General features: G+C 56.7%; 1 protein-coding gene across 6 annotated transcripts in view; it reads left to right on the top strand.

Moving 5' to 3' along the window:
• Positions 1 to 10,645, top strand: part of KCNC4 (potassium voltage-gated channel subfamily C member 4) — a 29,777-nt gene extending 19,132 nt beyond the window's left edge. Inside the window, exons 5-6 of one of the 6 annotated variants that reach the window (XR_013185194.1) lie at positions 8,383 to 9,078; positions 9,339 to 10,645. Coding sequence is in view for 2 of the 6 variants with exons in the window: in XM_077190596.1 (XP_077046711.1) it covers positions 475 to 602 (128 nt within the window). In the remaining 4 variants the exon portion in view is untranslated. Of the gene's footprint in view, positions 1 to 474; positions 1,037 to 8,382 lie in introns of those variants that run through there. The other 5 variants (XR_013185196.1, XR_013185193.1, XR_013185195.1 and 2 more) reach the window with 5 other exon arrangements.
• Positions 10,646 to 13,250: the final 2,605 nt, after the last annotated feature.

The following is a 13,250-nucleotide window of genomic DNA, read 5'->3' as shown; positions in this document are numbered from 1 at the left end:
TGAAGGGCGTGGGAAGCTCTGCAGGAGCTGCTTGTCCCCAAAAATCCCTTCCTGAATTTTTTTTTTAAGGGGGTTTGCTCGGGGTTGTGGGGCTCAGCCTGGTGCTGCCAGCTTTGCTCAGGAGGCTGCTGGGCTCTAACCTGTCTGTTTTCTTCCCCGAGGCTGTGGAAAGTCATGGAGCCTGAGCATTGCTTGTCCCCAAAAATCCCTTCCTGAATTTTTTAAGGGAATTTGCTCGGGGTTGTGGGGCTCAGCCTGGTGCTGCCAGCTTTGTTCAGGAGGCTGCTGGGCTCTAACCTGTCTGTTTTCTTCCCCGAGGCTGTGGAAAGTCATGGAGCCTGAGCATTGCTTGTCCCAAAAATCCCTTCCTGATTTTTTTAAGGGAATTTGCTCGGGGTTGTGGGGCTCAGCCTGGTGCTGCCAGCTTTGCTCAGGAGGCTGCTGGGCTCTAACCTGTCTGTTTTCTTCCCCGAGGCTGTGGAAAGTCGCGGAGCCTGAGCAGCATAGACGGAGGAGCGGCGCGCCGGGCTCCGCTGGCCTCCCGCTGCAGCTCCCCCTGCTCCCTGCAGCACCCCTGCTCCCCCGTGCCCTCCATCCTCTAAAGGACCTCGGGGGTCCCTCTGCTCCCCACCACGCCGAGCAGCCCCAGCTGGGACATCTCCATCCCCCACGAGCTGGTTCTGACCCCCTCCAGTTCCTCCATCACGTCTCCACTGAGCTTGTCTGGTGCCCATGTGGATGGACAGTCCCTGGAGGAGGTGTTGGGGTGGTTTTCCCCCTCTTTGAAACCTTATTCATCCTAAATAAACCCTGCAATTGCCTCTGGTGTCGAGCCCTCCCTCCCGTGGGCCGTTTGTGTTGGGCTAAAGGGTGGTGGAAACACAAGGAGGACAAGTTGACTCATGAAATTATATCTCATTGTGCTGGGAATGGCTGAATTCATATATTTTTAGGTTTTATTTTGTTTGGTTTTTTTAAAAGCAGCCTCAAGTTTCTGGAGGCAACAGATGAATAAACCTCTATTCCCTGCCCAGCAGTGGTTCCCCTCTTGTTTTGTGCCTTTTTCTGCCTAAATCCTACATTCTTTTTCCTTCCAACCTTAGGATGGGCCTGAGGGCCTTGGAAACCAGCCTTGAGATCCCCTGGAGGCTGGAGGGCCCTGGGAGAGGGGTCAGGGAGCACACAGAGGCTGGGATATTAGGTATGGATACTCCCATGAGGAGCTGGGAAGTGGTGGCAAGAGGAATAAAGGTCCCTGGCAAAGCTGCTGCTGGTGTGGATTTGAGAGAGAGATTTGAGGCAAAATGATGCCTAAATAGATAGGGGATGAATCCTTGTTTGGGATGGACAGGAGGTGGTGAATCCAGAGCATTCCCATGGGAATGGGAACTGGGTTTGAGCCAGGCTCTCCCCATCCCTGTGAGGATGAGGCAGGAGAGTCAAACTCCCTGTGGCACTGCTGGTTTTTGCTCACCTGTATCGGTTTTTGGGATGATTTTGGATTATCTCAGGTGCCTTCACTCCCTGATCTCTGGCTCATTTCAGTTCTGTCCAGCTCAGCCTCCCTGGAGGGGTTTGGTGGCTGCAAGGGGCTGGTTTGGGGTATCCAGCCCTGCTCTTGAGTCCCCCTCGGTGCTCTCTTGGCCTCTTCCCTCACTCTGAGCAAGTCAGGGCTGGAGCCCGGGGACTTTTCGGCGGAGGAGAGCTTAGATTTGGATGTGCTTGAAGAGCAAAGAGCCCCAGGAGCTTTTCTGGGGTCAGACCCTTCCCCTCCATCATGGCCAAACTGGATCTGGTGCTCAGGGAATGGTGAGGTTGGACTTGATGATCTTGGAGCTCTTTTCCAACTTTAAGGATTCTGTGATTCCATGGTCCCTGCACCTGAAGGAAGCTGGGATGGATTTTGGCAGATCCCACAACCAGGACCCTCCTGCTCCACAGCAGGTTTCCCGTGCCTCAGTTTCCCTTGGTGTGGAGGAGGAGATCCCAGGAGGAGCAGCCAGCCAATATCCAAACCTCTCTGAGTTTATCCTTCCTTCCTTCCTTCCTTCCTTCCTTCCTTCCTTCCTTCCTTCCTTCCTTCCTTCCTTCCTTCCTTCCTTCCTTCCTTCCTTCCTTCCTTCCTTCCTTCCTTCCTTCCTTCCTTCCTTCCTTCCTTCCTTCCTTCCTTCCTTCCTTCCTTCCTTCCTTCCTTCCTTCCTTCCTTCCTTCCTTCCTTCCTTCCTTCCTTCCTTCCTTCCTTCCTTCCTTCCTTCCTTCCTTCCTTCCTTCCTTCCTTCCTTCCTTCCTTCCTTCCTTCCTTCCTTCCTTCCTTCCTTCCTTCCTTCCTTCCTTCCTTCCTTCCTTCCCTCCCTCCCTCCCTCCCTCCCTCCCTCCCTCTTTTTCCTTTCCTTTCCTCTTTCCTTTCCTCTTCCCTCCCTCCCTGTCCCAGCTGTGCAGGAGCCAAAGGGAAGCAGAAAAGAGAAGAATTTGGTGCCTTGGGCTGGATCTTGGGGATGGATGACAGGAGCTGGTGCTGGAGGCAGAATCGTTGTGGATTTGGGGAGGAATTGGGATGAGCTGCATCCATCCTGTGCTCAGGATGTGCCATCCTGGGCTCTGGTGCTGATCCATCCCTCACCAGCAGCACCTGGGTGTGTGTTGGGTGCAGCTGCATTCCTTGGGTTCCTGCAGCACATGGAGGGGAAACAGGGCAGGTTCATGAACCCCCCAAAATTCCATGAACTGGGCAAAGGGCTGGGAACAGCAGCACCATGCAGGTGCTTCCCTGGCTCATTCTTCCGTCTGGAAGCAGGAGGAGCTGGAATATCCCCAGCCCCTATCAGAGGCAAGGCCACCCTCCATGCCTTCAGTGATGTTTGGGTCAGAAATGATTTATCCAAGGTCATGAGCTGACTTTGGGGATGAGCCAAGTGTGAAACCCTGGTTTTGCAGAAGAATCAGATCAAGGTGCTCAGACTTTAGGGTTTGAGTCTCTTGGAGGTAGAGGATTAAACCCAGAGCAGCCACAGATCCCAGCAGATCCCACCCTCAGCTCCAAGGCCAGAGTGGTTTCTTGGAGTGGAAAACCTTTGGTGGACCCCCCAAAATCTCATCCCCACCAGAGCCAGGAGGGTTGGGCAGGAACTGCCACGGAGCTGGCAGGATGCAATTTTTAGCTGGGGCGTTATGCAACCCTGGAGAAGGGATGACTAATGTGCAAAAAGCTCCTCTAAAACAGCCCAGCCCCGAAAGGGAGATGGAGGGATTTCAGTGGGAGGCACCAAACTGCTGAAAAAGCCACCGCATCTTGTCCCTCTTCCTCCCCGCCTTCTCCTGAGCAGGATTTGGGGGATGCAGAGGGAGAAAACAGCTTGTTGTTATTTTTAGGTGGGGTCTGGGTTGGTTCTGGGGGCGACTTAGCACAGGTTAATCCCTGGGTAAGATTAGAAGAGGAGCTGTAGTGGATCAGAGCAGACCTGTAAATATCTCTGGAGGCCAGGTTTTTATCTCAAACACTGGCCAAAATTGGCAGCCTGGAGAAGAGGACAAGAATAGAGTAGGAATATACGATACTTCCCCTGAATATCCTCGCAGGACTTATCTGTGTTTAGGGATCTGCTGGGAGCTCACGTTCCAGCCCAGGCTAAAGGCACCAAGAGAAAGCCAAATTGTTGGATTTATTCCCAAAAAAATGCATAAATCCACAGGAGTTCAGCTGCCCCTGCCCAAGCCTGAAAATGGATTTTAAAAAAAATAACATCAAGGGGTGTGCAGTGATTGTGAGGGCATGGCAGCATGGAAATGGGGGATGGGATGGGATGGGATGGGATGGGATGGGATGGGATGGGATGGGATCCATGGGATGGGATGGGATGGGGTGGGATGGGATCCATGGGATGGGATGGGATGGGATCCATGGGATGGGATGGGATGGGATGGGATGGGATGGGATGGGATGGGATGGGATGGGATGGGATGGGATGGGGTGGGATGGGATGGGATGGGATGGGATGGGATGGGATGGGATGGGATGGGATGGGATGGGATGGGATGGGATGGGATGGGATGGGATGGGATGGGATGGGATGGGATGGGATGGGATGGGTGTGCTGGGTCTCGTTCCTGGCAGGGAGATGGGATTGAGCAGGAATGCAGGGATGAGCATTGGGTGTGTTATAGGAATGTGTCCCTCACCTGTGGAGCAGGGGATGTGTCCTGGTGGATGTGCAAAAGTAATCACAGAGTCAGGGAATTGTTTGGGTAGGAAGGGACCTTAAATTCCATCCCATTCCAGCTCCTGCCATGGCAGGGACACCTTCCACCATCCCAGGCTGCTCCAAACCCCATCCAGCCTGGCCTTGGGCACTGCCAGGGATCCAGGGGCAGCCCCAGCTGCTCTGGGCCATCTGTCCTGTTCCCCACCCTCCCAGGGACAGTGGGGTGCTCAGCAGTGTGGGACCCCACAGATCTCCAGTGCCCCGTGTCCCTCTCCCCACCATGGGGACACGTGTGGTGCTCAGCAGTGGGGATGGGACCAGAGATGATGGAGCCATGGAATGGTTGGCTTGGAAGGGCCATGGGACAGCTTCCTCTAGACCAGGCTGCTCCAAGCTCTGCCCAGCCTGGCCTGGAACACTCCAGAGGGGCTGGGTGACACCAGGCTGCCCTGCTGGGGTCCTCACATTCCTCTGCCCACTTTGGGACATGGGTCAGCACTTTGGGGCAAAGATCGAGTCCCTGTGACCACCCACCCCCGTGCAAGGAGCCAAACCAGAGCAGCCTTTGGCTCAGGGAGATTTGGGAGCAGCTCCCTGCCCCAGCCTCAGCTCCTTCCTTCTCTTTTCCCCCTGGAAGTCTCCCAGTCCAGCACTGCGTGGAGGCTGCACCATGATCCCAGCTTGCTTGCAAAGTATTAATTTTTATTGTTGCAACAACTGCTCTGTTTCTTGGGAGATGCCTGAGAGAGCTGAGGAAATAGAAAGGCCTGTCAGGCAGGCGGGCAGGAGGTGAAGATGTCAGGAGAGTAATCGCTCTACCCAGAAGGAGCCTGTTCCTGGCTTCCCCAGCTCTGCCAGGAAAAATCCTCACTGCTTATTTGATGACAATAAAGAAAAACAGAAAATAAATAGCAACCCCATGGCTTGCCCGTGCTGAGGAGGAACAGGGAGAGCAGAGGCAGATGCAAAATAGGATGCAGAGGAGCTTATAAATAGGAGCCTCCCAGCTCCCAGTCTGTTACTTCCTTACCTCCACCCGGGCAACTGAGCCCAGCATTTTACCCATGGAAAAGGTAAATGGGGGCTCAGAAAGGATCTGTGAGCTCCTAGGAAGAGGGTGACACTTCCTCCTCTGTGGGACAGGCAGGGCCAGGGCACCTGCTCACATTCCAGGCTAAAGGCACCAAGAGAAAGCCAAGTTGTTGGATTTATTCCCAAAAAACTGCATAAATCCACAGGAGTTCAGCTGCCCCTGCCCAAGCCTGAAAATGGCTTTAAAAAATAACATCAAGGGGTGTGCAGTGATTGTGAGGGCATGGCAGCATGGAAATGGGATGGGATGGGATCCATGGGATGGGATGGGATGGGATGGGATGGGATGGGATGGGATGGGATGGATGGGATGGGATGGGATGGGATGGGATGGGATGGGATGGGATGGATGGGATGGGATGGGATCCATGGGATGGGATGGGATGGGATGGGATGGGATGGGATGGGATGGGATGGGATGGGATGGGATGGGATGGGATGGGGTGGGATGGGATGGGATGGGATGGGATGGGATGGGATGGGATGGGATGGGATGGGATGGATGGGATGGGATGGGATCCATGGGATGGGATGGGATGGGATGGGATGGGATGGGATGGGATGGGATGGGATGGGATGGGATGGGATGGGATGGGATGGGATGGGATGGGATGGGATGGGATGGGATGGGATGGGATGGATGGGATGGGATGGGATCCATGGGATGGGATGGGATGGGATGGGATGGGATGGGATGGGATGGGATGGGATGGGGTGGGATGGGATGGGATGGGATGGGATGGGATGGGATGGGATGGGATGGGATGGGATGGGTGTGCTGGGTCTCGTTCCTGGCAGGGAGATGGGATTGAGCAGGAATGCAGGGATGAGCATTGGGTGTGTTATAGGAATGTGTCCCTCACCTGTGGAGCAGGAGATGTGTCCTGGTGGATGTGCAAAAGTAATCACAGAGTCAAGGAATTGTTTGGGTAGGAAGGGAGTTTAAATTCCATCCCATTCCAGCTCCTGCCATGGCAGGGACACCTTCCACCATCCCAGGCTGCTCCCAGCCCCATCCAGCCTGGCCTTGGGCACTGCCAGGGATCCAGGGGCAGCCCCAGCTGCTCTGGGCATCTGTGCCAGGGCCTGCCCACCCTGACAAGGAACAATTCCTGATTCCCAATATCCCATCCATCCCTGCCCTCTGGCAGTGGGCAGCCATTCCCCCTTCTACAAAGTCCCTCTCCAGCTCTCCTGGGTCCCCTTTAGGCCCTGGCAGGGGCTCTGAGCTCTCTCTGGAGCCTTCTCCTCTCCAGGTGAGCACCCCCAGCTCTCCCAGCCTGGCTCCAGATCAGAGGGGCTCCAAATGCTCCTGATGCTGGAGCCAGGCCTGGGCCAGCTCTGCAGCTGGGGTGTCCCCTGAGCAGGGCAGAGTCCCCCCCTGCCCTCCTGCCCAGGCTGGGGGATCACCTGGGGGTCCAGCACACGTGGCTGGGGAATGCTGAGCTGCTCCAACACCCCCAAATCCTCCTCCTCAGGGCTGCTGGGCCAGAGCAGAGCAGAGTGGGGCCAACCCAAACATTGTGCTGGCACAGCTGGCACAGCTGGCACAGCTGGCAGCCCCCCCAGCAGCACTTCAGGCTGTTTGAGGAGATGCTCCCAGTGAGAGGGCAGGACTGGGTGAGCTCCCCATGAGGGGAAATCTGGGGGGGATGGCTCTGAGAGCAGCACAGCAAACCTGGGGGTATTTGGAGCTGAGCTGTGCCAGGCTGTGCCCAGCAGCCTGTCTGGCTCAGGGCAGCACTCTGTGGAGGGTGGTGGCAGATCTGCAGCCAAAAATAGGCTTGAGGAAAGGGTAGCACATCACTGAGGGGCTGTGAGGGTGAGAGCAGAACAGAGCTGGCACCCAGAAGCCAAGACAGGAGGGCTGTTTGCTCATGGTGCCTTTGTCTGGGGGACAAAAAAAAAATAAAATAAAAAATCTGGGCTGTTGTTATTTATTTTTAGTCGTGCTAATTTCTTTCCTAGGCTGGGAAGCTGCTTTCCAAGGCAGGTCCCTGGAGGCTGTGGGCAGCAGGTCTCGAGCTCACACACAAAATGGCTTTGAACAGGGAGGAGATGGGAGTTAAAAGCCAAGTCGTGCCCCTGGTAAATCAATCGACCTGATGGGGAATGTTTCTAGCAGGACACAAACCCTGCCAAGAGCTTTTAGCTGCTTGCAGGAGTGACTGAAGCAAGAGCTGGGGTCTTTTTCAGCAGCTGCTGCCTGTGTGGGCACTGCTGGTCCCCAGATTGCTGCAGGGGACTGTTGTTGGGTCCCCAAACTGTTTTGGCTTTGGAGGTGGGGAGCTCTCCTGGCAGCTCAGGGAGGAAAACTCCTTCCATCCCTGGGAGTTTTATGGGATGTGAGGTTTGAAAAGCCTCCATTCCTGGGCATTGCTTACCCAGTGCTGCTCCATGGAGAAGGAAACCTTTATTTTGTGGGAAAGGAGGAGTTTTTGGAGCTGTGTTGGGTCAAACTCACGAGCAGGAGCTAGGGGTGAGGTTTAAAGCAAAATTCCATGGTTTATCAGGTGGATCAGGAGCTGTCTCCCTGCCTGACAGCCCCTTGCCTGGAAACTGGGCCCTGGCACATGGGGAGAGGCGGGGGGTGACTCAGAGCTCCAATCAATGATAATTAATTCAATGATAACAAATGAGAGGGAGAGAGGGAGAAGAAAAAAACACGGAGAGATTAATGCACCAGGCTTGGCTTTGGGACATCTGGTTTGGGTTGGCTTGGGAGGTTTTGGGCAAGAGCAGCTTTCTGGGAGGAGAGGATTGACAGGGATGTGGTGAGGGTGATGCTTTCCCCCCTGCTTTTCATTTGTACCCTCAAAATCACCCTGATTCCATGCATGCTTTCTCATGGAGAATCATTTCCCAAGTCTCCATCTCTGCCACCATCCTGAGGCTTTTTGAAACCATTTTTCCCTGACTTGCAGATGCAACAGCAGCATTTTATCCCTCTGAAAAAGCCCCCTTTACTTTGTGGTTACTCTGGGGTCCCCTGGAAGCTCCGTGTCCCTCTCCCTCTCCTATTCCTCCCCCTACACAGCTCATGGAAGCAAATCTCTAATTCTGTGTTTAATGTTTATGTCTTTAATTGCAGATTCCTGCCAGGACACCCTCGCTGCCAGTTACCCCCAGGGTGAGGTGGTCACCTTCTCCTGAGCCCCAGCTGGCTGCAGGCAGTGCCCTGGCCAAGGATGCCTTCCCCAGGGGATCCCTCCCCAAGGTGGGAGGAGGCTCTCCCTGGGGCCAGGGGATGCTCTTCCTAAGGCTGAAGGATGCATTCCTCCAGGGATGCTCTCCCCAAAGCCCAGGGATGCTTTCCCCAAGCCTGGGACATGCATTCCTCCAGGGACGCTCTTCCCAAGGGAGATGCTCTCCCCAGGGCTGAGGAATGTCCTCCCCAAAGCCCAGGGATGCTCTCCCTCAGGCTGGGACATGCATTCCCCCAGGGATGCTCTCCTCAAAGCCCAGGGATGCTCTCCCCAAAGCTGGGACATGCATTCCCCCAGGGATGCTCTCCCCAAAGCCCAGGGATGCTCTCCCCAAAGCCCAGGGATGCTCTCCCTCAGGCTGGGACATGCATTCCCCCAGGGATGCTCTCCCCAAAGCTGGGACATGCATTCCTCCAGGCTGGGACATGCATGCCCCCAGGGATGTCCTCCCCAAAGCCCAGGGATGCTCTCCTCAAAGCCCAGGGATGCTCTCCCCAAAGCCCAGGGATGCTTTCCCCAAGGCTGGGACATGCATTCCTCCAGGGATGCTCTCCCTGAGACCAGGGGATGCTCTCCCTCAGGCTGGGACATGCATTCCCCCAGGGATGCTCTCCCCAAGGCCCAGGGACATGCATTCCTCCAGGGATGCTCTTCCCAAGGGAGATGCTCTCCCCAGGGCTGAGGAATGTCCTCCCCAAAGCCCAGGGATGCTCTCCCTCAGGCTGGGACATGCATTCCCCCAGGGATGCTCTCCCCAGGGCTGGGACATGCATTTCTCCAGGGATGTCCTCCCCAAGGCCCAGGGATGCTCTCCCCAAAGCCCAGGGATTCCCTCCCCAAGGCTGGGACATGCATTCCCCCAGGAATGTCCTCTCTAAAGCCCAGGGATGCTCTCCCCAAGGCCCAGGGATGCTTTCCCCAAAGCCCAGGGATGCTCTCCCCAAAGCTGGGACATGCATTCCCCCAGGGATGCTCTCCCCAAAGCTGGGACATGCATTCCCCCAGGGATGCTCTCCCCAAGGCCCAGGGATGCTCTCCCCAAGGCTGGGACATGCATTCCCCCAGGGATGCTCTCCCCAAGGCTGGGACATGCATTCCTCCAGGGCTGCCCTTCCCAAGGAGCTTTCTCTCCCCAAAGCTCCATCCCCTGGGGGGTGTTGGCAGCTGGGTCCCCCCAAGAGGTGCCACAGAGCAGCAGGGCTGGGGGGAGGTTGGGGACAGCCCCATTCCCCTTCCTGGTGCCAGCCCTGCCACAGCCACGCTGCCCCTGCACCCCCTGGGCTGCCCCCTCCCCTGCCCACGCTTCTGGCTGCACCTCACCCTGCACATCTGGAGATCCAGCTGCTCACCAGGGCACCTCTGCACCGTGCCCTGACCCCTCCGGCATCACACGGACACTGGGACCTCCTCCAGGCACTCCAGGGGGACAAAAGCTCCGCTCTGGGTGCCCCTCCAGGGTGACAAAGGCTCCACTGAGGGTGCCACTCTGGGGTGCCACAGGCTCCACTGAGGGTGCCACTCTGGGGTGCCAAAACTCTGCTCCGGGTGCCACTCTGGGGTGCCACAGGCTCCACTCTGGGTGCCACTCTGGGGTGCCAAAAGCTCTGCTCTGGGTGCCACTCTGGGGTGCCACAGGCTCCTCTGCAGGTGCCACTCCAGGGTGACAAAGGCTCCGCTCTTGGTGCCACTCCAGGGTGCCAAAAGCTCTGCTCTGGGTGCCACCTCAGGGTGCCAAGGGCTCCACTCTGGGTGCCACTCCAGGGTGCCAAAGGCTCCACTGAGGGTGCCACTCCAGGGTGTTAAAGGCTCTGCTCTGGGTGCCACTCCAGGGTGCCACAGGTTCCATCCTGGGTGCCACTCCAGGGTGCCACAGGCTCTGCTCTGGGTGCCACCATGGCCCCCTCCCACGGGTGCTGGTCCCAGGGGCACGGGGGGGCCCAGAGGAGGGGTTGGGGTGCAGGGATGGGGATGGAAGCAATAGGAGAGCGAGGTGTGGGGATCCCTGGAGGGGTCAGGGTCCTTCCAACGCTGTTCCATATCTCTGTGACCAAGGCAATACTACTCCTGTCCGTCTGTCCTGTGCGCATGCCTGTCCAACGTGTAGAGTTCCAATAAAGTCATCCATGAGCTGAGTCAGCTCCCCTACCCCTCCTGCCTCCTTGCCTCTGGCTCTCCATGGAGAACGAGACCTTATTTTGTGGGAAAGGAGGAGTTTTTGGAGCTGTGTTGGGTCTGCAGGGTTGAACTCATGAGCAGGAGCTGGGGGTGAGGTTTAAAGCAAAATTCCACTGCCCTCTGTGTGCCCAGGGAGTCCTGTGCCAGCCTTGGCTGTCCCTGGAGGTAGGAATGGGGATTTTGGCCACGGAATTGCCTGGATGATGCCTGGATAACCTCGAGGGAGGGGACAGCCCTGGCACTGTCACTGAGCAGGACCTGCCATCAACAGCCAGGGCCTGCAGTGGGAAGGAGGCAAAGGAGCCCTCAGGGAGCTCCAGTGCAGCTGCACAGAGCTGGGGGTGACACTGGAGACCCTCAGCTTCCCCAGCACCACCTGGCCCTGGCTGGGATTCTTCCTCCCTGCTCTGCTCTCGTGAGATCCCAGCTGGAATGCTGCATCCAGCTCTGCTGCCCCCATGTGAGATCCCAGCTGGAATGCTGCATCCAGCTCTGGTGCCCCCATCAGTAAAAGGACGTGGAACTGTTGGAGCAGGTCCAGGAGAGGCCATGAGCTTGATAAAGGGACTGGAGCAGCTCCCCTGTGGACACAGGGTGGGATTGTTGGGGCTGTTCAGCCTGGAGAAGAGAAGGTTGTGTGGAGACCTCAGAGCCCCTTCCAGGAGCTGAAGGGTCTACAGGGAAGATAGAGGACGACTGTTCATCAGGAACTGGAGTGAGAGGACGAGGGGCAATGACTTAAAGCCAAAAATGGGAAATTTAAGTTTGATTTTGGGAAGGAATTCTTCCCTGTGAGGGTGGGCAGGCCCTGGCACAGGGTGCCCAGAGCAGCTGTGGCTGCCCCTGGATCCCTGAGAGTACCCAAGGCCAGGCTGGACAGGGCTTGGAGCAACCTGGGCTAGTGAAGGTGTCCCTGCCATGGCAGGGGTGGCACTGGGTGAGCTTTGAGGCCCCTTCCCACCCAAACCAGTCTGGGATGCTGGGACTCCATATGGTGGCTGAGCTCCTTGTTTACCCACACAGCTTGGAGAGGAGCCCATGCTGCAAAGCCCAGGGCAGAATCATCCCTGTGACCTCCTCATGACCTCCTCATGACATCCCCATGACATTCCTGTGACATCCCTGTGACCTCCCTGTGACATCTCTGTGACATCCCTGTGACCTCCCCATGACATCCCTGTGACCTCCCCATGACATCCCTGTGACATCCCTGTGACATCCCTGTGATATCCCTGTGACATCTCTGTGACATCCCTGTGATATCCCTGTGACCTCCCTGTGACATCCCTGTGACATCCCTGTGACATCCCTGTGATATCCCTGTGACATCCTTGTGACATCCCTGTGACATCCCTGTGACATCCTTGTGACCTCCCCATGACATCCCCATGACATTCCTGTGACATCTCTGTGACATCCCCGTGACATTCCTGTGACATTCCTGTGACCTCCCTGTGACATCCCTGTGACCTCCCTGTGACACCCCTGTGACATCCCTGTGACATCTCTGTGACATCCCCATGACATCCCTGTGACATCCCCATGACATCCCTGTGATATCCCTGTGACCTCCCTGTGACACCCCTGTGACATCCCTGTGACATCCCTGGCTGGGGAAGGCCCTGCAGAGCTGTCCCCAGCTCTGGCCAGCAGGGAGGAGACACCAGCACTGCTGGGGCCACCTTTGGTGTCAGAGGGAGCACCAGGATGGTCCTGCTGAGCTGCATGGGCCACCCTGACCTCATCCCTGACTCCAGGGCTCATCTTTCACACCCTTTTGGGGCTGTGCCCTCCCAGAGCTCTTGGAGAACTGCAGGGACCTGGCACAAGCCTGGATGCTCCAAATCGCTGCTGCCATCAGCTGAGGGGTGCAGCTGACACCTCCTCTGGAGATCTGAGACCTCCTCTGGAGATCTGACATCTCTTTTGGGGCCCCACCTTTGACAACAACACGAGGTCCTTTATTTGGGAGTGGTGGTGTGGGAAGAGCCTGGGATGGCTAAAACCAGTGAGGGAACTGAAGAGGAGCCCAGAGACTGGGAAGAAAACATTCCCAAATGTGAGTGATCAGTGGCAGGGGGCCAAAGAGCAATTACAGAGAGGGGAGAGAGCTTTTCCAGAGGAGGCTTCGCTTCCTGCTGGCCTGCAGAGCCCCGGGGAGAGCCCTGTGGTGCTGCCAGTGTGCCAGGGATGGATCACAGGGACCCTGCTGGGTGCCAGGGCTGGCTGAGAGGGGGCCTTGGTCAGGGTGTGCTGAGCCCTGCATGCCCAGGTCCTGTCAGGGGTGTTGGTCAGTGTAGGGGTGTCGGGGGGTAGGAGTGGGGATGGATGGAGAGGAGAGATCTCTGCAGCCAGGGCTGGGAACTTGGGGTTATTGCAAAGGGCCTGGGTGCAGGGCCCTGCTGGGAGCTGCCAGCCACAGCTGGAGCAGGACTGAGAGAAGAGAGGGGGAGAGAGGATGAGAGGGTAAGGGAGTAAAAGGGTAAGAGCATAAGGGAGTAAAAAAAGTTAAGAGAGCGAGGTTCCCGTTACAATACAATAAATCTTCTTCTGTGTTGAATATTCTGATTCTCACTGA

Source organism: Agelaius phoeniceus, chromosome 25, assembly GCF_051311805.1.
Source record: "Agelaius phoeniceus isolate bAgePho1 chromosome 25, bAgePho1.hap1, whole genome shotgun sequence".
NCBI classification, from domain to species: Eukaryota; Metazoa; Chordata; class Aves; order Passeriformes; family Icteridae; genus Agelaius; species Agelaius phoeniceus.
Note: the sequence above shows the minus strand (reverse complement) of the source record. Positions and strands in the feature narration are given on the sequence as shown.